Consider the following 26,080-nt stretch of genomic DNA (forward strand, 5'->3'; position numbering starts at 1 on the left):
TATTTTAGCACTGCAGATTGTTAGTCTATTTAACACAATTCATTCTTCTGAAATTAAGCTACTGAGTCAAAATTTTAATTGGATACACAAATCCATTTGTCAGAATAGACAAAATATCATTTCTGGATTAACTCATGTTCAGAAAAAAGCTCATCATGTGTTTCTTACAATAGACTCTAAGAGTCAACAGAAGATGTTTCATGTATACCTTGTGTCGCTTAAGTAATTTAAATGAGAATTAGTGAAAGCGCTGGAACTATAGAAATAGATGTAAACTGGCCAGGAAGTCAGGAAGTCTCAATAATTGTTGCCAAGTACTAAACTGTCAGCCAGGTACTAAAGTTACTAGGGCAAAGCTCTCTATAATAAACATTGAAAACAATATCCGACCTTCTGATGCACACACACGGAGTGCCAGATGAGAACACAGTCTCATGTGCTGTGCTTGTCAGCATTTTTTTTTAAAATCACTGTTTTACAAGTTTACTATTAGCAATTTTCTTTAAGGAAATATTAGAGAAGATTTTAAAAGTAAGGTAAGCTGTGCATCTGACAATGCAAAAGCTGGTAGAATAATATATAAGTAACAGTTAATAAAATGTAGTGTTAAAATATATAACTATATATTTGTATGTTATATATTTTCCTTTTAAAAAGCTATAGTCACAAACAGGCATGCATGCCAACCTAAAATTTCACAAAGTTGTAAATATACATATATATATATATATAATGTTCAAAATAAGTTTGAGCTTACAATCCAATTGTTATTAGATGCCAGTAGCCTGTGAAGATAATTCTACTGAGTATCTATCATACGAGCACGACACCTGCACAGCCAAGCACTGACAAAGGCCCAGTGTTTGTTCCCACAGCATAACTTAATTCAGTTCCATGCCCTAACTGAGCTTCTTAATTGAATCTATTCTTTACAATGTATCGATTTTGCCTCTATAAAACATAAACCACTTTCTATTAGCTCTCCATCTCCTTAATTTGATGAATTCCTCTTGCACAAGAATAACATGGAACTACTGCAGTATATTAGACCCCTTTAAGGCTGGCCTTAGCAAGAAAAGATGGCAGACTGGCCCTTCTCCCACAGATGCCATCTGCTGACACCTACACAGCAACACAGAATCTCCAGAGAGCACCTTACCTTGGCTTTCCTCTGGACAGTCACTTAGTCACTTAACTGTGAATAAAGAGCATGAAAGTGGCTTGGCTGTGTGTCCAAGCTGATTGTCTTGTCTGTCATAGTCACTAGCCCTCAATACCACTTTTACCATACAACAGACCTCAATCCATTCTGATGAGTTCCTCGGTCGCTAGGTAAAATATCACTAAAGCATTCTGAAGTGAATGATGAGGCACGATGAACACTGGGGTAGCCCCTACTACACAAATGCACTGATTCTCACTGTTTAACAAGTGAATTCCTGCGGATGCAAGAGGCAGAGTAAACCTGTCTAGTTTAAAACATGGTTTCATATTTTGCAGGAAGGACACCATTATGAATCAAAGGGTTTATGGCTGGGTTAGTGTATACATTTCTCCTTTGGGAGCAAACAGAATTTCTTCCAGTACCAAAGATGCTGGTACATAAGGGTTTAGACTCTATGTAGGCACCAGTCTGACTTCTTCATGTTCAATAAGTTATGTAGGTGCTGTCTTAAACAATGGGATCTTGTCATAAGTTTTTGGGGAGTAACCCAATCCTATAGTCTTGGCAATAGCCTGGTTGCTTGGGGGTTCTCCTGGGACCTTTTTGGCCAACAACTTAGATAGATGTAACCTGATATAGGTACTGGATGTTCATGTGGTGACAAGAAACATCCCTCATTATTTGGCAATTTCATTTTAATCACCTACCTTCATATATGTATATATTTAGGAAGCGTCTACTGTATTAGGTTTCCATACTACCCTTCAAATGGTTCCTTAGTTTTAGCTGTCTCTCCCCATATTCCCTGCCTTGTCCCCCATTCCAGCCCCCTAACCATCCATAACTATTCTATTTGCCTTTCGTAGGGAGATCTATCTATCCCTTTATTCCCTCACTTTAAACCTAAGATCTGCGGTTCTACAAATCGTAGCTTGGTTATCATTCAAAGTTTGTGGGAATAACTTGACTTAACTTGGGTAATCAAGACCCTGACTAGATAGCCAGGGTACCTAGGGTAAAACCAAATGTTCTAAAAAAAAAAAAAAAAAAAAAAAAAAAAGTAGCAATAATATAACTCCTATTGACATTTACTACACTCATAAATCAATTTCTTGCTTAGTCATCATCAGAGAAGCTTCCTCTTGCAGAAGATGGGAACAAATACAGAGACACACAGCCAGACATTGTGCAGAGACCTTGGAACAATCAGCCCTAAATGAACTATCTCCATCAAAACCCTCCCTTAGGACTCAGAGAATCCCGTGGAAGAGGAGGGAGAAAAAGTATAAGAACCAGGGGTAATGGAAAACACCAAGAAACAAGGCCTCTAATTCAACACGATTCAAGCACATGAACTCTCAGGCAGCATGCACAGTCGTCAGCAAGTCCTCTGTGTATACATAATAGCTTCCAGTTTATTGTTTTTCTGTTGTTTGTTTTGCCCAATTCTAATGTGTTAATTTTTTCTTTATAATATTGCATTATATTACTATTCTTAGAAATTGGTTTGTGTTCTAATGAGACACAGAAAGGGAGTGGGAAAAAACTGAGTAGGAACTGATTGAAGCAGATGGAGGGGAAACCATAATCAAGATATATTATGTGATGAGAAAAAAATTTCAATTTTCAATAAATGGAAAAGTATTAACTAAAAATATAACTTAAATGAAAAAATATGAAGTTATAAAACTCAAAGGACTGGGGCTTCCAGGGCTTTACTGAGCATTTACAGGGTCTGCGCAGGTAGGGACTGGGAAGACATAATGTCTGCAAAGTTCCGGAGACAGACTCTACCATGAAGGGCTCATCTGTGTTGGGCTTGCTTTACTCAGGTAGAGGATATAAAGCCACTCAGAGGGTTTCTTACAGAAAATTAATTTACAAAGGATGAACTGAAAACAGGTGCGTAGTACAAACAAATTTGGAACTTCCTGCAGTAATTCATAATAAAAAGAATAAAACTTAAATCATGGTAATGGTTTTCAGAAGGAAATGGGGGAGAAAAACAAATATGAAAGATGAACAGATGTGACAGATTTGAGGTCTGGCTACAAGGAAGTTACCATGAAAGCGATGGGCACGTTGGCACATGCCTGCAACCCAAGTGCTCAGGAAGTGGAGGCAGGGAATTCAGGAATCCAGGGCCACTCTCGAATACATAGTAAATTCAAGGCCAACCTACACTACATGGGATCCTGTCCCAGTTAAAATTTAAATAATAAATAATGAACATTTATTTTGTTTTACAAATAACAAAACTAAATTTTAAAAAAGGCACATTGGTTTCTAGACAAAATGTCAAATTAACTGCTAAACTTCTGAATCCTCAGTTTGACACGACAAAAAAACATGGAGCCCAGAAGATGGTCTAAGAATGGAAGTCTCGGGGCTGGAGAGATGGCTCAGAGGTTAAGAGCACTGCCTGCTCTTCCAAAGGTCCTGAGTTCAATTCCCAGCAACCACATGGTGGCTCACAACCATCTGTAATGGGGTCTGGTGCCCTCTTCTGGCCTGCAGGCATACACACAGACAGAATATTGTATACATAAAAAAAAAAAAAAAAAAAAAAAAAAAAAAAAAAAAAAAAAAAAAGGAAGTCTGAAGGAAACAGGTGGTATCTGAGCATCCTTCTGTGGGAAAGGAGGACAATATAACTGCATGGCTGGAGCTAGAAAGAAAAGGAAAAGTACCAGCTCCAGACCCCCAGACCAAGTTCTCAGCACAAAGGAGATTTATTTGCCCCAAAGGGATAGAAGGCAGAGATAAGGACAAAGACAGGAGATAGAGGAAGAGGGAGAAGGGAAGAGAACCTGGGAAAGAGAGCAGGGGTACTGTCCCTGAAGGACAAAGGGCTGCCTCTTGATAGAGAGGAGACAGGCGTGCACAAAGAAACATGGTGGTCTAAAAAGATACAAGGGAAACCTACGTTAGCATTCGTGTTTAATTTTAATTGGGCATGTTAATTAGGTGAACCGAAGGGGCTTCTGATTGCTGGGCTTTAATAGTTTAAAAGCTAGACCTTGGCAGTCAGTCTCAGGAGGAGGGATTGGCCAAATAAAGGAACAGACCTTGGTGGCTAGCTTTTGAAACGTAATCTAATGGTTTTTAACAAAGCAGAGGGAATGGGATAGAAGGGCAAGGCCTGCCTGCCAGAGCCAAGTAGGCTAGTGTACATTTCAGGATATACCAGAGAAAGAAAGGTTTGTGATTTTTTTAAAAAATTATTCATCTATTTTTATTTTATGTGTACGAGTGTTTTGCCCATGTGTGTCTGTGCACCATGTATGTGCACTGTCCATAAAGGCCAAAGGGACATCAAAGGTCCTGGACCTAAAGTTAAGAACAGTTAACTCTAAGCCACCATGTCAGTGTTGAGAACCAAGTCCAGGTTCTCTGTATGAGCAGCCAGCACTTTAACAGTTGAGCCATCTCTCCAGTGCTCAGGGGGAAGTTTTAGCACTACAACTTTATTTTTATAAGACTTTAAATGGATTGTGGAGCTTTAAAAAAGCAATTATTAAGCAGCTAGTTAGCAGGGTGCCTGGTGTCTCACAGTGTTTGGTTAATTGGATGTGAGATCAGGCACACATGGAAACAAAGCTTTTGAGTACCAGATAGATTAAAATAAAATAAATCGCAATACACATGCCAGTGGAGATGAGGAGCAGAGGTAGAGCATAAGAGGAGAAAGTCCAATCACCCACAAACGGTTGACAATCCGACTAGCAAGCTCCAATACAAAAGAATGATAACAATGCTACAAATGGCGGTGCAGATAGACCTTTTGTCATTCGTCGTATGTGATGAGGAAATGAAGATCTTCTTGGAAGCAAAGATCTATGGGAAGTGCTTTAACATGAGAGGTTGCTCCCTCTCAGCCAAACGCCACCACATCCGTTCTTTTCATTTCGATGCTGAAGCTTTCAAAAGGTGGTGAAAATAGTAAGAGACCCACATGGTTCATTTCTGCATTGTAGCCGTGCCTGGAATGTATTTATTTGGCTTTTATTCCTCTGTTTAGAACCGCCACACGAGCACTCACAGCAGTCGGGAAAATAGGCTCAAGTCAGAGGGCACTGAGGTGCAAGGGAAGCAGGGCAGGGGGCACGGACAAGAAGCCCCGCCCGAGCTCGGGAGCAGACATCCCAGCATGACCTGAGGGGGCATAAACAGGAAGTCCTGCCCTAGCTCAGGGGCTACTACTGTCAAGCCACTCAGCATAGAGGGCAGGGGACATGGACACAAAGTCCCTGTCTAAGCTCAGGAGCTATTGTTAGCTAATGGCCCCTGAAGGCAGACCATTCTCTAGTGACAGCCACACACCACAGCATATATGTGCAAACAAACCAGACTATAGGATTTTAAAAAATGACACAAAGCTGGGTGGGTATGGAAGAGGGGTTACATCTGGGAGGAAATGTGAGGTGGTCAATATGCTCAAAATTCAGTGAATAAAGTTCTCAAAAAATTAATAAAAATCTTTTAAAGAGTTCAACCTGAGGTAGTTAAGAGTCCTAGCCATACTAATGGCCTAAGTACTACTATTAACTCTGCTAAACTCATTTCTTGACGGTAGTCAGACCTCACTATTAGCTATTCATTGAAAAGTCATGGTCATCATTACTCCCAGAAGAAGCTCTCCTAAAATAATTTTATTCATATGGACTGAAAACTTCCTTAATATGCAATGTAATGTGCATTTTGAAATGACTGGCCATGCCAAACTAGATGCATTTCTCTATAGACCCATGTCCATTTCGTTTTTAAGATAAGCTCCTTTGTTAATTACATCTACAAAATAAATACTAAAAAATGCTAATTTTCTACATTATTTAATTAGCAAGGAATGACCAGTGGGTCCAGAACACAGACACCAATGTCATCCTAATGTTGTTAAGGTCTGAACTAGTGACAGGGTATTTACCAAGTACTTCTCAAGCTGTAGGCTTCATAATCATTAATTAGTCTAGGTGTGAGAGCGGTTTATGACTGCCTCCATTTCACCAAGCAGGCAAATAGGCAAAAGGAAATGAGGTAAGATGGGCAGAACCAATCTAGAACTACACAAAGTCAACAATGTCCTTCTATGTTCCATGCTCCAATACCATATTACATTGAAAGTCGGTGAGAAAATGCCTGCTTTTTGTCCTCTTAGCTACTTGGTTAGTATGGCTTTGTAATACACAATGGTAATCTATGTTAAACTAAAAGTACATGAAAAACATTGTTACAGCAGAAAAGGTAGAAAAGCATTCTTTTCCACCCCTGGGGCCATCCATATTCCCACATTAGAGTTTTCATTTGTAAACAGACTTCGTCAGGGTCCTCCTCCTCCCTATTGCTGGTGTTCACCTTTGACCCACACCATCATGCCTAACCTGCCTCTCTGATTCTGGTTCTGCTCTCTCAGACAGTCTAGACCCAGGAATGTGCACCCCAGCTGGTAAGGTATTGATTTGATTCTGCCCTAATAATGAAAAATAATTCCTTTGTTCATTAAAAACAAAAACGAGTGAGACCAAAAGTCCCAAAAGTGAGATCAAAACTATGGCACGTCACCAGAGTCCACCTCCGTGTGGCCCTGAGGTGACAGCTACCTTGTCCTGTCGTTAGATTTCATACAGACTAAACATGTTTGTTGGTTTGGAGGAACCTGGACAGAGCCCAGGGCCTTGCCATGCTGGACAGTCACTGTCCACTGAGCTCCAGCCCCCGTGTTAGCCAACAAGGACGCATTGCTTTCACTTACTTGTTCAAGAGAGAGCTGGTTATTAAAGCTATGACCCACACATAAGTATCAGCCTAAAGCTTATAACCCTGTTTCTTTTTAAATTCCCTTTCACCCAATCTGAAAATAGTTTAAATAAAGACGTTCAAATATTAAATGTTATTTTAAAAATTATATAATTTATTTTTGAAGGGAAAGGTAATAAACATTGCTCACAGTGAAGGGAAGGTTGTGGTATAAATCTACTCAGCTTTGCTAATTCAGTTCCCTGGACAAGGACATTTTCCTCCTTGAATTTAATCAGTGAATGTAGTTTTGTCTTTTCCTGACTATACATAGTTACTCTGGTTTTATGGTTGCCTTCATAAGACAAACAGGTATGAGAATTGTGGTTTCTTGGATTGATATAGGATAGTTTTAGGAAACTCTTCATTGTCCTGTTTCTAATTTCACTTAACTGCAAATGTTGATACATGTTTTAAAATTACCAACCTAGCCGGGCGGTGGTGGCGCACGCCTTTAATCCCAGCACTTGGGAGGCAGAGGCAGGCGGATCTCTGTGAGTTCGAGACCAGCCTGGTCTACAAGAGCTAGTTCCAGGACAGGCTCCAAAACCACAGAGAAACCCTGTCTGGAAAAAGAAAAAAACAAACAAACAAACAAAAACAAACAAACAAACAAAAAAACTGTACATAAAATTACCAACCTAAAGAACTGATGAAGCAGCTCAGTCATCATCATTAGAAGTCACCTCTGGGCTGCAGGGGGTTCACACCAGTGCTGAGCAGCACAGAGCTCTCTGCCCGACAACGGCACTGCTGCTGTCTGCACTCATAGTGATTGCCATGCTGGCTTCTGGTTCCTTCCCTAGCTGGCTTTGCGGTGATATAGTGTGATCTCGACATGAAAAACCTACCAAGTAAGGTAGGCCACAAGAATACAGTGGGGACTTTACAGACTAAAGTGATGCCAGAACCACAGTCCACAAAAGGGAACATAAATGAACTTTGAACATAAACAGGTTAATCTACTAATGAAAAGATCTAATAGCCAGAAGCTAATAAACACTTTAAATGTACAGGCAACAGGCCAGTGTGATTCACTGTCCTAACACCAGTAAACTTTGGATAAGATGGCTGCAGTGGACACGAGTCAGGCAGCACAGCACAGCTCCAGGGGCTGGAGAAAGGGCACAGGGAAAAGAGGTAAAAAATTTCAATCCTTCCGTGACTAACCTGGTTGAGTTTCTTCCAGAGATTGAGGATGGGGGAAAGTTCATTAGACCAGATTTCTCTGTCAAATTTGCAGCCAGCTGTGACAGATCTTCCCAGGATCCTGAGCTGGGAGATAACCTGAGTGAAGAGAGCACATCCCGTGAGTCACTCAGGCAGGGAGAGCATGGCAGCGTGACAGCTGCAGAGTGCACACACGCGTGCCATCCTTGGGTCGCTATCGTTTTATTTGAACAAGACTTACGGTTGAGGATAAGCATTCTAAAATTAAACATTGCAACAGTTGTTAGAAAAGCGGCTTTTTATGCAGGAAGTACACACTGTGCCACTACGGATGCCCCCAGCCTCTCTTCTTGTTCATTTCAAACTCTACAATGCTTTTCATTTCCATTGATCTAAATCTTACCGTTTCAAAATACTATCAATGTATTTAAAAATGCAGCACAGAGCAGATACAAAGCAAGTGGCTCCTAATGGCTCAAGAGTTGTTTAGATTTTTAATGCTTAATTTTCAGTTTCCATTTCAATATTCCCTCTAGACACAAAGCCCCAAAGAAATACATACAGATCAATTAATTAAAGTGAAGCTAAGTAAACATTACTCCCCGTTGGGACCTTTACTGCTTTAGCTTCATTATTGTTAGAGTCTTCGTTGTGCTCATCAAAATCATTCACTTGCATTTTCTGTTCTAAATGAAATCATGCCCACAAAGGCCTTATGTTAGAAGTGTTTGCTAAAGATGATCTAGAACTGACCAGCACTGGACCTTGGACATGATGGTGGCTGTAAATACTAAGCTAGTCAGGGACTGTTCCTACTAATATTCCAACTAACCAGTAAAACCCTGTTACCACGTGGCTTATCTAATATAGACAAAATGAGCCAAGAAACCCAGGCCATGTCTCCCAGGGCAGCATTTCCATTTGAACCCTCACAGCACATTTTGAGAGATATAAGCTGTCTATCTTTGCAGCACATTTAGATTTCATACTTAGTTTCACTCTTACATTAACAGGCCTTGTAATAAACTAAGGACTATAAATCTTTTAGAATGAATGTGCTAAATATACACCATCACACTGTTGGATTCAATTCCTGGAGCTTTTGATTAATTTCCCAGTCTAAAAACATTGTGGAGATTCAGTGTCTGACTTCCTTTGTTTCCTGACAAATCGTCTTCATTTGCTGTAGCTGAACTCTACATAGCACCTAATATATCAGCATCCCTTCGCTACACAATGTCCCCGGTTGACAGTCAGGAGGTGTGCCATTCTAACTGTGCTAAGACTTGCTATCACTTACTGTGTTTTAAATTTATTAAACATAACAGAAAACAAGAACATAAAGAAAAAACAAAAGGAATTAAGTACAAATATATTTTTAACTATTTAAAAGAAATGCTGACTAGATGACAGAAAGCAAGAATGCAAAGAAGAAACAGAAGGAATAAGTACAAATGCATATCTTTTTAATTATTTCAAAGAAATATTGACTATCCTGCCAAACGGCCATGCTTCTGTTCTAGAAAGATGGCGCGACACACACACATAATGCAATGATGATTCTGTTACAAAAGAGGGTGCTCCAACACTCAAAGACACTCCTGTTAGAGAGCGAGCGCGGCTGACTATGCCGCATCTGCTAGTTCTACAAATCCTAATGCACTTATTGCTTATAAAGTTGGGGGAAATATCTGATAACACATTTCAATCCAGTTAGAGTATTTTCTTCAATGGTTTCCTCAAGGTGATGGCAAAGCACGTTCATCTTACTATATATACAGAAGTTAACGCATATGCCAACATGTCATACACAAAAATACCTAGAGGTTTATAGTTTGAATGTTAGGAAGCACAGAACCAAGGGTAAATTTTACTTTGCCCATGTCTATAAAAGTGTCAGTCACATGCAAGCCCAAAACACAATGGGCAATGATGGGTATTGGATATTTTTGAGATGATGTTTCAGCCAAGACCCAAAGTGAAACAAGCTGCTACACTAAGAACTCACAGGATCATGTTTCAAGTCAATGTGCTATCAAAGGCCAGAAACTATGCCAAGAGAGATACAGCCAACGTGATTTTAACACAAGCAAATGTAAAGACGGAACCTCTTTTCAAAAGGTGTCTAATAAGCCCTGAACTGCATTACCTAAGTAATAGGGACTACTCGTTATACATCATGTGTGCAAATATTTTGGACTTCATTCTGGCTAATGCTAAGTAACTAAAACCAGATGTAGGTCACTTAACTATACAAATACTTCCTGGGCCACAAGGAGATGTCATCATGATGTTCTGTTCCCTTTGGACAACTGGTGGGCTTCCCAGTCATCCTGCTCAGATCATACCTCTGTAACTAATGACTGTACTGAGATGAGTTCTCTAGATTAGTCTTTTGGGTGTACAGCCCATGTGATGGCTAATCTTGGTTGTTAACTTGACTACATCAGGAATCAACTAAAACACTTGTGAAGGATTTTCTTAATTAGATCATTTGAGGTACAAAGGTATCCCCCCTTAAATCTGGGCTACACCTTCTAGTGGCATCCCACATAAAAAGATAAGGAGGAAGGGAGCTTTAGTTCTTTGCTTGCTTGTTCTCACTCTTGCTGGTAAGTTCACCTGTCCTGCCACTGTGGCAATCCTTTGCTGGTGGCAGAACCAACTTAGCCAGGATTCCAGTGTAGAATAAAGACTAACTGGGGCAGCAAGCCTCATGGACTGAACAAGCACCAGATTCTCAGCCTTTCCATATGAAGACAGCCATAGTTGAAGCTGCATCCCACAGCCTATAAGCTAATAATTTGCTCTGTATTTACCCTACTAGTTCTGTCCATTTACACAATTCCGACCAAGACACTTCTAGAATACCTCATCTTTCCTAATACTTTGCCAATTTTTTTAAAAGAATCATATTCAAAAACACTTTAGCAGCGAATTAGGAAATATGTTTGTTATTTTATTTAGCCATTTCTCAATTAGGTATATGTTGAAAGGAAATGGGGTATATGTGTATACCAAAGTCTACTTAAAATTGTGTGGCAGATAATTTTAGGGGCCCCAGAATAGAAACACTCTAAACTCCCTTCACTGATCTATTGGGAGCTCTCCAAGGCCAGCTGGACTGGGACTGAATAAGCATGGGTTGAAACTGGACTCTCTGAACAAGGCGGACAATGAAGGCTGATGAGAAGCCAAGGACAATGACACTAGGTTTCGATCCTAATACATGAACTGGCTTTGTGGGAGCGTAGCCTGTTTGGATGCTCACCTTCCTGGACCTAGATAGAAGTGGGAGGACCTTGGTCTTCATGTAGAGCAGGGAATTTGGACTGCTCTTCAGTATCGAGAGGGAGGGGGAGTGGACTAGGGGGAGGGGAGCGGGGGGAGGGGGCAATATGTGGGAGGAGGGGGAGGGAAATGGGAAACGGGGAGCAGTTGGAAATTTTAAGTAAAAAAGAATAAAAAAAAATCAAAAAAAAGTATACCATTATATTTTATAATATGTCATATATTATATGTATTAAATAAGCAAGAAATTAAATAAATAATAAATTAAATTACTGACCATAAAAAAAAAATAAAAAAAATAAAAAAATAAAAAAAATAAATAAAAAAAAAAGAAACACTCTAAACTCCCTTCGTGACTGAGGACTAAACAAATTGTAGTGTGATCAACCAAAGGAGTGATATTCAGCACTTAGCAGGAAGCGACTTCAGATATGCATAAGAACACTGATGAATTTCACAGCTATTCTTAGAAAAACTAGTAAGAAGCTATACAGAGTTGTAACTGTATTATATTTTTTATAAAAAAATTCTAGAAAATATAAACTAACTTAGAATGATCAAAACGAAACCAAGTGTTAATCGGGGAGAGGGAATATAACTTGACAAAGGAAATTGGGGGCAACGGAAACGTGTCCACTCTCTAGACACGGTGATGGTCTGACACGTGTAAACCAGGGGCAATGGAAATATGTCCACTCTCTAGACATGGTGATGGTCTCACACGTGTAAACCAGGGGCAATGGAAACGTGTCCACTCTCTAGACACTGTGATGGTCTCACACATGTAAACAGGCCAAAGCTTGTAAGCTATACAGATTAAAACATCTGTCTTTAGTACATGTCAAAAAAAAATGAGAAAAGTGGTTACTTGGGTAAGGTAGCTTTTAGAACATCTGTCTGGAAAAGCTAAAACATGGAGGTGGTGCCAGTTTAAAGTATTTGTTACTTTGGTGGAAAAAATGAGAAAGTTACTACTGTATCCTCAGAAAGGCCAATGTACTAAAAGCTTGGTGCGAGCTCATGAACAATCACTGAGCTGCAAGAGAGGAGCAGGAGGGCCCTAGCTTCATCAGTGGATGAACTCACAATGAATGGACTATTGGGCAGGGTTGGAGGTGCATCGTGAGAGACAGGACACAATGTCCTTGGTCTTCCATCTCAATTTCCTGGTGCATGTTCTCACCACAGCAAGGGGGTTAGCCAAACTCACACTGGACCTCTGAGGTCAATCTGTCCCCAATGTACTGTGACACGCAGATATGGTGGCTTTGTCACCATGGGCTTTGGGTCTGGACCTTATGAAGGGAATACAAAGTTCTAACTCGCACTAAACTTTCTAATTATTTCCGAGTTCCTCAAATGTAATCCCTGCCTCTTTATTGCCCTCATCCCATTTATCAGGGTACATTTATTGGCAAATGCCTTCCAAAGAGGCATAGAAGCTGCTTCTGTCTCACTCTGGGGCTGGGGCTGGCGCTGTCATATACAACCTCCAATTGTGAAGATGCATGCCATCGCTCATGGAGTAAGACAGGCACTCAACTCTAGGTGTGTATCACTGGGAGACACAGATATTCGTTACATGTTTTTAAATTTAAAAATTAGATTCACCATCAAAATTTTCAAAGACATAGGGAGCCATCACTGACATCTAACAGCTGTCAATGTCTTGTACTTGCCTCGCCATCTGCTAGATCCCAGCCCTCAGAGCATGAGCACAACGTGACTATTCCTCTTAACAAACATAAAAATTAATTATTTTGATATAACACCCGCTACATAGTAAATATCTTTACTGGTGGTTGCTTCAAAACTTTTCAGCCAGATTGTTGAAACATTAATTTCTAGAAAAGTTATGTGGATATGTGGTTTCTTAGTATGTCTTTTAAATGTCATCGGTATGGGTCATCAATCACATGTTAATTGAATCACTCAACAATCTGGCAAGATGCCCTGCAATTTGTACCCTGCGTTGTCATTTAATTTGTTCATTTACCCCATATTTCCAGTCACTGGTTAATAAGTTGTAATGTGTGATAAAATTCAGGTCCATCTGTATTTTTGAACAAATCCTTTGGGAAAGTATACTTAGTGCTGACTCCAGAAGTCACAGTGTCTGAATGGCTGCAAAGACTCACAGTGCACACTTCTCTTGTGGAAGTCTCTGCTGGCTCCCACCCGATGGGGGGACCTTCAGTATCAGCTGTCTTCACTGATACTGCCATTCCCTCTGTTTTTAATTATGCTCTTTGATGGGAAAGTTTTCTTCTTTCCACCTTCTTTTTATTACCATCAAGTCAAATTCATAAAAGAGATTAAGCAGCACTTCCCTTAGTTCCTACTTGATAAAATGATTTTATTCCTTATCATGTGATAACCTATAAAAAAGGTTAAAAATCTGGTTTACAAGTGAATTATCTCTACATAGCTTTTAAATGTAGTAAGTATCAAATTAAATACACTGAAAATGTCTACTCACTTTTCTTAGTCTTAGAACTCACAACAGATAAAGTACTCAAAATCAGAGCAGCTACAAAAGGATCAGGAATGCACATTATGAGGCATGAGCTGTCCACTCACGGTTCTGTGCGGCCTGTGCAGTGCTCCTGAAGTGGAGTTCATATACTCCAACAGTGTGTACCCAAAGCTGACATACTTCAGGAATATGTTTATTAGACTTTTCTAGTATCTGACGGAACCCGGATGAGTCATGCTCACCGCAGTCACTGAATGCAAGTGATTTACTGCAAAAAGTACGCAATCTTATAAGAAAGCCATGTAAAACCTTTGACTACAATTTCTCATAGATTAGACAGATGAGAATTACGTCTCAAAACCTGCTGCCAATTTAAGCAACAGTCTCCTGCAAATAAACACTTGTTAACGTGCTTAAAACTTACTCTGTACCCCATTCTCTGAACACCACCACAGTGATCTAGTCACATCCTCTGACTTCATACTGTGTTCTACCCCTCCCTCGCTACAAAAGCAGAACTGTCCTGTCACTCAAGGGAAGAAATGCACTCTCACAGTATTCAAGAGTGCTCATCAAGGAAAGGATGTCATTAATATGCCAGATGGCAAGAAACAGACATCTAAAAATGACAGGGTGATGCAATACAGAGGGTGACGACTTTCCTGCCTGTGAGTCTAATAATACTGCCTCCCTAAAAACATACATATTAATTCAGGTCCCTGGTAAAAACTTTACTACATGTGTGTACGTGTATACATCAGGAGATGTACTCACAAATGTTCTCAGAAACCCTGTTCTAATACTAAAAAAATCTAGAGTAGTCCACATGCTCATCAATAAGGAAAACAATCAATTGTTTAACATTTGTGTGAGGCAATATTGTACAGTAATAGTAAACAATAAAACTCCACATAACAACAATGCAGATGAATCTTAGGGGAAAGGCCAAAAGAAAAAATTTCTATCATATGTGTTGTGTGTGTGCATGAGTATGTGTGTATATATACATGCATATATGTGTGTATATGTGTGCATGTGTGTGTATAACCAAGAGATAAAACATTGCATGCATAAAATGCAACACTTTTAGAAAAGTATAAAATTATAGAAATGTTTTAAATAGAGATAGCTTGACGAGTCCTATAGCACAGAGGCAGAGGGACAGAAGAGACTCACGTGAATTCTACAATGTCACTACAATGTCTTTTTCTTGGACATTGATTCATTGGGTTTCATTATGTTGTAATGCTTTTCATGTTTAATTATATGTAGTTAAATATTCAAGAAAGTGCAGGGTCCCATTTAAGGGTATTCTCATTACATTAGCAGATTACCTGGCAGAAACCCTACTCCATAAAATGGCAAATGCTAAAGGAAAATAGCTGCTAAGCAAGATTGTAACAGTGATCAGGCTGCCTTTTGGACAAAAAGGAATGGGATGGTCTAGCAGGTATACAGTTTGCCATGTAAGTCTAGCGACTTGGGCTTGATGTCCAGTAACTATGTAAAGGTGGAAGGAGAGAACCAATCCCACAAAGTCTTCCTCTGTCTTCCTTAAACATGCTATGGCATGTACAATTCCCTTAACACCTCCACATATACGCATACACATATGCATGCATGAACGCATGAATGTATGAAAGCAAACACATGTACACACTTCAATTTTTTTTAAAAAAAATGAAAGATACACAAGAATGACTTTCAAAGGCAATCAAAACCTGAAATGATTCAAGACCATCTGAGAAAACTGAGAAGACATGCTTAAGCTCAGTGCCACAAACAAAGACCACAACAACAAAAAGAAGAGGAAAAGGATGCTGCTAAGGGATCCCATGGGAAGAGCGGAAGAGCACTAGGCTATCATGACAGCATGAGGCAGGACAAGTCCCACCAGAAGAACACAAACACAAATGACAGATAAAGAACCACACATCAATATAGTAAGTCGTTAAGCTAACAGGTGAACAAGAGCAGAGGAAAAGGGCACACAATACACCAAACTAGAAAAAGAAACTTTCTAATTATCTAATTTTATAGCATTATATAAAAATAAACTTCTTCAATTAAGATCAGAATGGATTTTTAAAAATATTAACAAACAAGCAAACATACAAACAAAGCTCAAGAATATAGGGCTTCCCACAAGAAACTCCCTTTCCGATGGACGCACAGAAACTCGGGGTGAAACTGTGAAATAAGATACGCCAAGGAAAAGAAGAGAACTATTCTTACGGCTGACAAAATGGACTTTGACACAAAATCTGTAACGAAGCTAGGAAGGTCAATATACAGTGATCAACTGATCAACAAAATGATATAATGGCAATAAATATATGCATCTAATTTCAAAGCAGTCAGTTTTATAGAACACAGAGTACAACACTTAAAGAAGGAGATCCCAACATAAAACTGGTAAATATACATAAAACATACCAAGATACAAGGTCCTACAAGTTACTTTATGTGATGCTAAAGATAAGTAGGTCAGCTAAAAATCATGGCTGGAAACAAGGAGGGCATAGACATATATGATGGAGACCTGAGGAAGAGGCACATTCTCGAACTCAAGGGACACTTTAAATGAGAAAACAAAAAGAAACTGGAGATTGTCTTCATTGGCAGAGATGGAAAGCTCATTTGTTCTAAGGAACAATATTTTTATAAATATATGTTCAAATTGTTTTGCAATGATTGGAGAATGAGCACTGAAATTTCAAAACAGTTAATATACTTAATGACAAAGCAAGAGGAAACAACAACTTAAGAAGTGTTGGATAAGCAACAGTATAACCACGTAGACTTAGCTAAGGAAACACCTCCTAATCAGAATGCCTGCAAAGAATGAACGTGACTGTTTAAAGGCTGCTGAAGCCTCCATCTACAAACTATGCAAAGAACCTCTGAAATGGCTCATTCCACAGCATTTGCACCTGCAAAGGTACATGTTACTAAGCACATGCATGCGTGAGGGCCAGTTGCTATAGGAAATGGTAAAGAAGAATAACTCAAGATAAATTCAAAAGACTTTATATTACATGGCTAGTGAGATAGCTCAGCAGCTAGGAGTATACTACTCTTGCAGAGGATCCAAGTTTGGTTACCAGTACTCAAGTCAGGCAGCTCACAAGCACCTGCATGTAACTGCAGCCCCACGGCATCTGATACCCTCCTCTGGCCTCCACAAGCACTGCGCTACGCTCCTCTACAAGCCCGCACTCACAGATGCGCATACACACGAGGGGCTATGCTCCTATCGAAGAGAGACGGAGGAGGAGCAACAACAAGGAGGAGTAGATGGCAGGGGCAAAAGGAACTGGGAGGAGAGGAGGGAGTGGAACCTTTGCAGAAAGAAAGAAAGAAAGAAAGAAAGAAAGAAAGAAAGAGAGAGAGAGAGAGAGAGAGAGAGAGAGAGAGAGAGAGAGAGAGAGAGAGAGAGAGAGAGAGGTGGGGAATGAGAGGCTGGAGAGACAGTTCATCAGCTAAGAGTCCTTGTTCTTCCAGAGGACCTAGCTGAGCCCTCAGTCCCCAAATCATGTATCACAACCATCTGCAACTCCAGTCTAAGGAATCCAATGTCTCTGTGGGCACAAGACATTCACATGGTGGACAGACAGACATGCACGCAGGTAAAACACATATTTAAAACAAATAATCTTAAAAGCAAAAACAAAACACTGGTGTGCAAAGTACTTCTGTAGATGTGTTGCTTTTATTGGTTAATGAATAAAGCTATTTCAGTCAGTGGCTTAGAAGAATAGAGCAAGGTGGGAATTCCAAGCAGAGACAGAGGAGAAAAGAAGGCAGAGTCAGAGAAACACCATGTAGCCACCAAAGGAGAAAGACACCTGTTGGAGCTTGTTGGCACCCTGCCGGTAGGCCACAACCTCATGGTGATGCACAGATTAATAGAGATGGGCTGATTTAAGATATAAAAGTTAGCTAGACATATGCATAAACTAATAGGCCAAGCAGTGTTGTAATTATATAGTTTCTGTGTGATTATTTCAGGTCTGGGTGGCCAGGAAATGAACGAGCAGTTTCCACCTACAAAACACTAAAAAAAAATTTCTAAAGAAGAATAAATCAGAAAGCCCGAGTTAAAAGTCCAGCCCTGCCCTAGATCTTGGGCATCTTAAAATAAACAATCTCTGCGTCTCTTTCCTCAATCGTTAAAAGGTAAAGGTAGCGGCTCCTATTTGAAAGAGTCAGTGAACAGTGAATAAGCCCCTGAACACAGCACTGGGAAGGGCTTTAGACTTGGTGAGGTCGGTAAACAGGAGCTGTTCAAGTCACCAAGCGGCAACAACACAGGCCCTATAGACAAGTTGTTCCTGTGTACTGTGCTTCAGAGTAAGTGCTTGTCTCAACGCTAACGGCTTATTGAGAAGTCAGTGGACCATGAGGAGTCACATCACATGGGAGTTTTGTCATACACTTCTCTGTTCCCCTTTCTTTCTGCCTGCTTCCTCTGGCTCCCGTGATGTCAGCAGTCTTCTCCACCAGACTTTGTCAGAGGCCTAAAAGCAATGCTCTGAAGCCTGGGAAGACATTTGCTCTTTAGGCTGTCCTCAGGCATTTGGTCACAGTGATGGAATGCTAACTATGTGATTTCAGAAACCAAAGTTATGTAATATCCAGTAATGAATTCATATCAAACAATATCTTCTATAAGACAATGCAGAAAGAAAGAATAGGTATTTAATTCTGCATGCTAGAACAGTATTAAATTTGATGGCAAGTTCACTCATACAAGTTACATTTAAAGTAATCATATTAAAATCTTTCACAGGAATAAATCAAATGTTTAAATGAAATTGAGGTATTCAGTGTTATTTAGGAAATATACCAGGGTAAAATCACTTGACACCTTTAAAACTGAAAGTAAAAATGGAGTGTCCTCTGTTAAATGAAATAAAGTTGTAAGGAGTGATTGTGCTCAGCAGCAGCGTGTTCTCACCTGAGAACTGGTCATGCGCTGAGATGAGCGAGCGATGTTGGCGGGCAGACCAAAGAAGCTGGGTTTATCATCTTCAGGAAGCTTCTCAATGACAGCACGATAGTCCTACAGGTAACGAAGGAAAAGCTAGTCACTAAAGACGGACTTACAACCACAAAAATCACACGGTGGACAATGGACAAACTTACTAAATAAGTGCTCACATCTCATATTTGCTGGATAAATACTTCTACAGTGTTCTGATCCTCTATAGCAAGTGCTGTCACTGACACTCTGTGCATTAACTGCTCGATGCCGTACTTTCTTGTTTCAGTTCCTTACATGCAGAATCTCCGAGTGGATTCAAACCAACATACATAAGTGGATCTGCTGACCATGTGTAAGATGCTGGGCTAGATGTATTTAAGGAGTCTTAATTTCTTACAGCACACGAAAGCCCACCTGCAGAGTTCAGCTCCTACACATCTGAACAATCACTGGTTGTCTTATTCTAAAACAACCTGTAATCACAGCCTGGTGCTCCACTGCTGTCACCAGGCAGTCCCACCTGCACACCTGTTTTCTGTCACTGGGGAAGTGGGTGTTGACACACAATAATAACCCATTGATAATCTCATGCTAAGGATCACTCTGAGGACTGCGTACACTTCCTTCGCACCAGCCTACCACTTACTTATTCCTAATTTTAGATGAAAACTCAAGGGGAGACCAAGAAAATACTCATTCACTTTGGTCCAAAGCAGAGAGTTATTCTCATAGGGGTAAACTATGCTAAGGTATTATATGCACACACACATGCAACTACACAGCATCTGCTGAGCAAGGGCGATTTCTTTTCCTTCTGTCTCATCCTTGGCAGCTGCCCTTGAAGAAAACAGTAAAATTCCAGGAAGCCCAGGACTAGGATGTCCTCTGACAGTCTGCCCTTCAGCTCCGTGATTGTCCACTTCCTCCCAGCACCAGTGCCATACACAGAGCATGTGAGCATCTGCAGTCTCAAGGGCGCATTCCCGGCCTCGGGGACGTGGCAGTTAATGGAATGGGGCAGAAAGCTGAACAGAGACTGTCATGAATCTGATGAAATTAAAACTATTGCCTGTGAAAAGTCAGACACTTGATTCATTCCAAACTGTGCTCTAGACTGGTTGGAGGTGTTTGTCTTCTGAGACTGACTTGCTAACTAGCAGCATGGTAGTGACAAATCCCAAGAATAGATCCTCACAGAGACACAAGAAGATGTCTACCGTACGCCATCATTTACACAAAGATTAGGCGATTGGAAATCAGTGCAAAGCCTCCTCTGTGAAACGAGCAGCAGCTAGAAGAAGCAGGACCAGGGCGTGTGGCTGGCTGAGGATATTGCAAGCTGCTTACACTCATATGTCTAAGATATAAAAGTAATTACTGTGTACACCTACTGTGTGCACATTTCTGCATGAACTTTATTATTGGAAATAAGTTTCAAGTGATGCAAACCTACAACCTGCTGGGAGAGATCACCTGAAAACACAGACATTCGTTCATCTGCTCTGCTGCTCTGGCACCTGAAACTAGCATCACGCCGTGCCCTTCCACAGTGCTCGGAACGGTACTGGCTCTGAGCAGTACACTGTTGAGTGCTTAGGTAAATAAAAGACACACAACTCAAGCAGAATTGTTATTAACAACAGAAATTATATTCAATAAGTACCAATTTTAACAGTGCTTCTTAGGCTTTTGGGTTTTTTTTCAAATCAAGAATATTTTTGAAAAATTATTTGAGTAAAGAAAAAAAATCACAAAATAAGAATAATATATAAATCAAGCACATATGCTTTTCTTTGCAATTCATGAAAAATGTCACAGTACCTTCTTTAGTAAAAAGTCATGTAGCATATATACAAACACAGGCTTATGGGAAAGTAGACACAGTTGGATTCTATGGGCTATATTTAGCACATGCCACAGAGAAGGTGAGTGGCATCCAGAGCTTGCATATCAGGACTTGAGGCAAGAACTCCTGCTTGCTAAAATAAACACACATGTAAGCCACAGCGGCTGGCCACAGATAAATGAACAGCCTTATATATTTTTTTTTAACTGTTTAGGTCTGTTCCACGTATCTATGCCATTCGCAGACTGAAGCTAGGCAGGCTTTACAGTAAGATATGTTTTGTATTCCTTGCCATTCCGGAAGTGTTACGGCTCCCATTATAGCTCTTCACAGAAGCCGAGCATCAAGTGAGTTTCCTTGGCGCCATACTCCCAGTTTGTGTGCATACTATCTTACAATCACAATGAGCAATCATTTAAACCAAGTTTTTATTGATGCAAGTTCTAAAAATCAGACTTGTATTGCCAAAACAAACAATCTGTACTGCAAACATATTCATCATACAATTCATGAATGTGCATGTCCAGAAAATGCATGGGAAATTATTATTTCTACCTACCAAAATGCTGCAGGAGTTTGGGAGAGATATGGAATATGGAAAAATGCTTTTCTTGTTCCTTTGGTTTGGTACATCAATTACAGAAGAATTAAAAAACTGCTTCAAGTATGACTGAAGAACCCTGAGGTCAAAACAGTTATCTACGCGTCCTCCATAGATAGCATTTTCAAGTAAGCCATGTACAAATTCCCACTGGACATCTTTGGTACCTATGAAAAAAAAGACACGTTTATTAATTTTACTTTTAAAAAGATTCTCTTTTTTCTTCAGAATTTCATCCAGGCATACAATGCCTCCTTCCCAACGTAATTCCTTTCTTTCGCTTTGGAAGCCCGCTAAGTCCAGTCTGTGCTGCCTGTACATGCATGGACACGGGGCGTTCACTGGCATGGCGCTCCTACAAGTGGCCGGTCCTCCAAGAAAGAATGAGTCTTTTCCTTCCCAAGCAAGTGCCAGTGGCTCCCCAGGAAGGCATGAGGCCTGCACATCATCCACTCTGTAGATGCTAAGATTCCTTCTGCTTTCTTGTGGAGAAAGCAAAAGCTCTGTGAGCTCACAGGAACCAGGCCAGCTCCTGCCTTCCTTTTATTCACTATTTATTTATTTATCTATCTATTTATTTACTATGCATACATATTCTGTCTACATGTATCTCTGCAGGCCAGAAGAGGGCACCAGACCTCATTACAGATGGTTGTGAGCCACAATGTGGTTGCTGGGAATTGAACTCAGGACCTTTGGAAGAGTAGACAATGCTCTTAACCACTGAGCCATCTCTCCAGCCCCCCTTTTATTCACTTTTAAAATGTAAAAAAAAAAAAAAATCAAAAAACAAAAAATAAAAAAAACATTTAAATCACTAGGATATGGCAATATTCTTAATATAACTTAATGATTTCTTTAAATGGCCATTAAATATTAGTAAAGATTTTCTTTCCAATGATTTTACACCTATCAACTTGATCAAGCTATGAAGATGACAGCTGAGATCTAGGAGGCTGAGTTACACTGTGAGGAAATCACAGGATTCTACAGCTCTAAAACATAAACCGCACATTCTGAATACAAGGCCATCCTGCTTTCTAACCACATAGTAATGGTGAATTAATTTGGAGACACCTTGGAAAAACCTGTTCCAAATATAACACTATCTGGAATGGCTGTCCCATGCAAATTAGTCAGCAAATATGTAGACGCACCTACACAATCACTCGTGCTTGGTGAAACAAGCAGCTCCCAAGACAGCCTGACTGAACAAGGAGCTGCAGCAGGTCCTCACACAGGGTCTGCGCCATGCTACAGTCTACAGTCAGCTCTGCTATTCTAGGAAGATAAACGGAGCATGGGCGGGAGTGCAGATGACGGGCAGAGCCCTTGGGCATCGTGTCTATTCCTCAGAGCACAAAAAAAGACACATACCCGGGGAAGCTGCCTGTTCCAGTACTGAGTACTCAGTACTCAGAACAGTACTGAGTTCTGCATTAGAGACGTATGCAATCCAGTAAGTAGAATAAACATGTCGTCATATTCAGATAGCCAGTTAGCTTCACTGGCATTACTGGTTTGCTACTGCTGCTCATTTAATATACTTATATTTTCCTATTTACTATTGCTATTTCACTGCTATAAAATTCAGAGACAGGCAAAGCAAAGGAACAAAAGCAATGCTACTCTAAGCCTTGAGACACAAGTGATTTATGTTGCATTCTGCGGAATTAGCAGAGGAATGAGAAATTGTCCCCAACTGAAACCTTACTATCAATAGCAAATATCAATATCAATAATGCAGGGTTCCCATTCTACCTTCATATTCACTAACTGAGACAGTCATAATGGCAGGCAATGCTAAATAGTTCACCAAGGAATGCAGAAACAAGTTTATAAAGTAAAAATGCCAGCATATGAAACAGACTTGAGGAAATTTTATATTTAAAAAAATCTTGTTTTTTTTTTTTTTTTAGACATGCTCTCCAAACAACATTTGTTGCTTAAAAGAACTTAAATCATGAAAAGACAGCCAACAATTTTAACCCAGTAGGTTAAAGGGTAGCTGCTCCATGTGGTTTTCTCAACCCAGGCATTCATCCTTAACCCTTTGATAAAAACAGACTACAGAATTATGTCTAATGCCTGTGACGGACGCCATGGTAGAGTTAACATGCAGGTGAGAAATGATGGACAGATGTTCCCTCACGCCGCCAGCCTCACACGTCAGAGTGCAGTAGACAGAAACAAGGCAGCACACAAACACGCAGTGTTCTGTTCACTTCACAGTCTGAACATGTTTTCACCCTCACAAATGTGTAAATAAGCAGATGGGTATTAGGCAGTTCTGAGTTATTATAACAATAAACCAAGAAGGAGGGTAACAAAAAGATCCTCTGAACATACTATCAAGAAAATGCTTTGATGGAGAAGAAACTTCTAAGCTGAGATGCAAATGACAGAAGTAAGACTTAATAACTTCAGAGAGGAGCCTTTCGGGAAAGAGACCCCCATGAAAACCTGTCTCAAATGGGAAGCCCAAGTGGCTGCATGGTTAAGGAAGGAAGCCAAGTCTTACCTTTCCAGATGGATGGCTTCACAGTGTGGAGCATGTTCAAATGGGGCAGGAGCATGGGAGACCAGGAAAGAAGCTGCACACATACATACTGCTAAGGCTTTAGTGCAGGCAAACAGAACCATAATGTGACATGGAAGAAGGAAGGAAGGAATGAAGGGAGGGAGGGAGGGAGGGAGGGAGGGAGGGAGGGAGGGAGGGAGGGAGGGAGGGAGGGAGGGAGGGAGGGAGGGATACTGTCACAGCATAGGGCTGCTAGAACACAGGAGAGCAGAGAGAGTTACAGGCTTGAAACAGAGAAGGAAAGGTGATGCCATTACTAAAAGGGGTGGGGCTTGATGAAGAGCAGCTGGACAGGACAGCAAGGCTGACAGGGAATGTGGGGACAGGATTTCTGGATGTGGTGGTAGTACTTAAATTCGGATTTCTGTCAGTCTAATCTGTTCTATGATCCACTGTGTGTCTCAGCTTTAACGGCTCTTGTCTCAACAATGGACAACTGGATCTATGGATTCGAGTGCTACTGGCTTCAAGGAATTCTAAGTCGGAATTCTAATGCATTATATCAAAATCAATGACCCAACCCAAGAACCTTCAGATAATATAGGCATAGAAATCAGGGCATTAAAATACCAAACACAACGCAAAACCCCAGGTGTGTGATGGGAATTAGCCACTTAGATAGAACATGTGCAGCAGTACAAGTCTAGGCTTGGCTTTGTTTCTTAAAGCTTACCATCGAAGAGCCTGTCAATGATGTTGTACCCAGCCCGAAGATCTGATAACGAAAACTCATAAAACTTGGTCCAACCCTATTAAAGAAAATTTAAGACACAGTAAAATCAAAGACATGCATCATACATCACCATCCTCAAAAATTTAAGAAAAAACATTCACTATACACTAAAAAATAAAATCTTTAAAGATCAATGCAGCATATGTTTAAAATCATATTTTTAAAAATCTACTGACTTCAGAAGCACGAAAATGAGTTTGTAATTCCACTCCAGTTTTTGTCACTATGCACACAGCATAGAGTCAGAGCACAAACTGATGTAGTACCTTTCTTAATCTATATACGACATGCACAGTAATGTGTTTCCTATACCTTCATGCTCCAGAACTAAACATTTTGTCTACAAACACAAAACAACTGCCAAAATAAGTCCTAAAAGTACACGTTGTTTCTGTACATTAATTTATACAAACAACTACCTAACAGCTATGATGTTTATGTAAAAACACACCTAAAACATGATACTACAGAACAATAATGTGAGATACAAAAGTAATTTCTATGGGATTTCCATTAACTACACTAATTATATAATTGATTAAGTTCAAACTAAAATTTTTAAAACTTGCATAGTGTTAGTATTTAGGAATGTATCGGTATTGACTAACCATTCAAAATACCTCTTAAATGTTCATTAAAGATGAGATTCCAAGTATGTAAGAATAAACCCAAACATGAATTTATTTCCTTGTAGCTTTTCCAGGCAAGTGCAGAGACAACTTAAATACATGTAAAACATAGCTATATAAGGTTTGATGGTAAGAAACATATGTGCTACCTATATGAGAAAGATCTGACCCAATCTAGGAGATAAGAGGAAAGAACATAATGTATAGAAAAGTGATATTTTGAAAACAGGAAGAGATTAACAGTTTTGAACTGGAACCAATGGAAGTTGAAAGAGACTGGCTTTGATCTGCAGGATATGTAGATCCCTGAAAGAACTCAGGCTGGGAAAAGGTTACCATGTAACTAAGAAGCAAAAATCGTAACACTTAAATCATGCTCCCTACTAGCTTATGGCTACACACACTAGAGTTATGTTTTGAGATAGACTAGTACCTGATAATGGACTGAGGAGAAAAGTGAACAGATGATGCACCAAGAACAATTCCTGGGATGCTAACTTGAGAAAGCAATGAGGTGCGAAGGCATTTAACTAAGGCTATCCTGGAGGAAACAGGTATGGGAGGTTTAGTTTTTGAAATCTGAGATATCTGCTAAGATATCCACCACAGGAGTAGTACTTGATGCTCACTGGCTACCTCCACTGGGTCACAGGCTGGCTTTTGGTCATCAAATCAATGGTACATTAAGCATATAACCAGACATTTTACAGTGTAGTGAGCTAACAGAAAAACACTAAACTAGAAAACCAGACTATGACTATACATATACTATAAACCCCATCTTTACACACTAAGTTATAAAAATCCT

General features: G+C 40.0%; 1 protein-coding gene across 4 annotated transcripts in view; it reads right to left on the reverse strand.

The window, feature by feature from the left end:
* Positions 1-26,080, reverse strand: part of Dync2h1 (dynein cytoplasmic 2 heavy chain 1) — a 218,578-nt gene that overhangs the window by 30,962 nt on the left and 161,536 nt on the right. For all 4 annotated transcript variants that reach the window (XM_057766375.1, XM_057766374.1, XM_057766373.1 and 1 more), the window contains 4 exons: positions 24,584-24,659; positions 21,288-21,496; positions 18,856-18,960; positions 8,129-8,245 (listed from right to left, as the gene is read on the reverse strand). In XM_057766375.1, coding sequence (XP_057622358.1) covers positions 8,129-8,245; positions 18,856-18,960; positions 21,288-21,496; positions 24,584-24,659 — 507 coding nt within the window. The remainder of the gene's footprint in view (positions 1-8,128; positions 8,246-18,855; positions 18,961-21,287; positions 21,497-24,583; positions 24,660-26,080) is intronic.

Source organism: Chionomys nivalis, chromosome 4, assembly GCF_950005125.1.
Source record: "Chionomys nivalis chromosome 4, mChiNiv1.1, whole genome shotgun sequence".
In the NCBI taxonomy this organism is placed as follows: Eukaryota; Metazoa; Chordata; class Mammalia; order Rodentia; family Cricetidae; genus Chionomys; species Chionomys nivalis.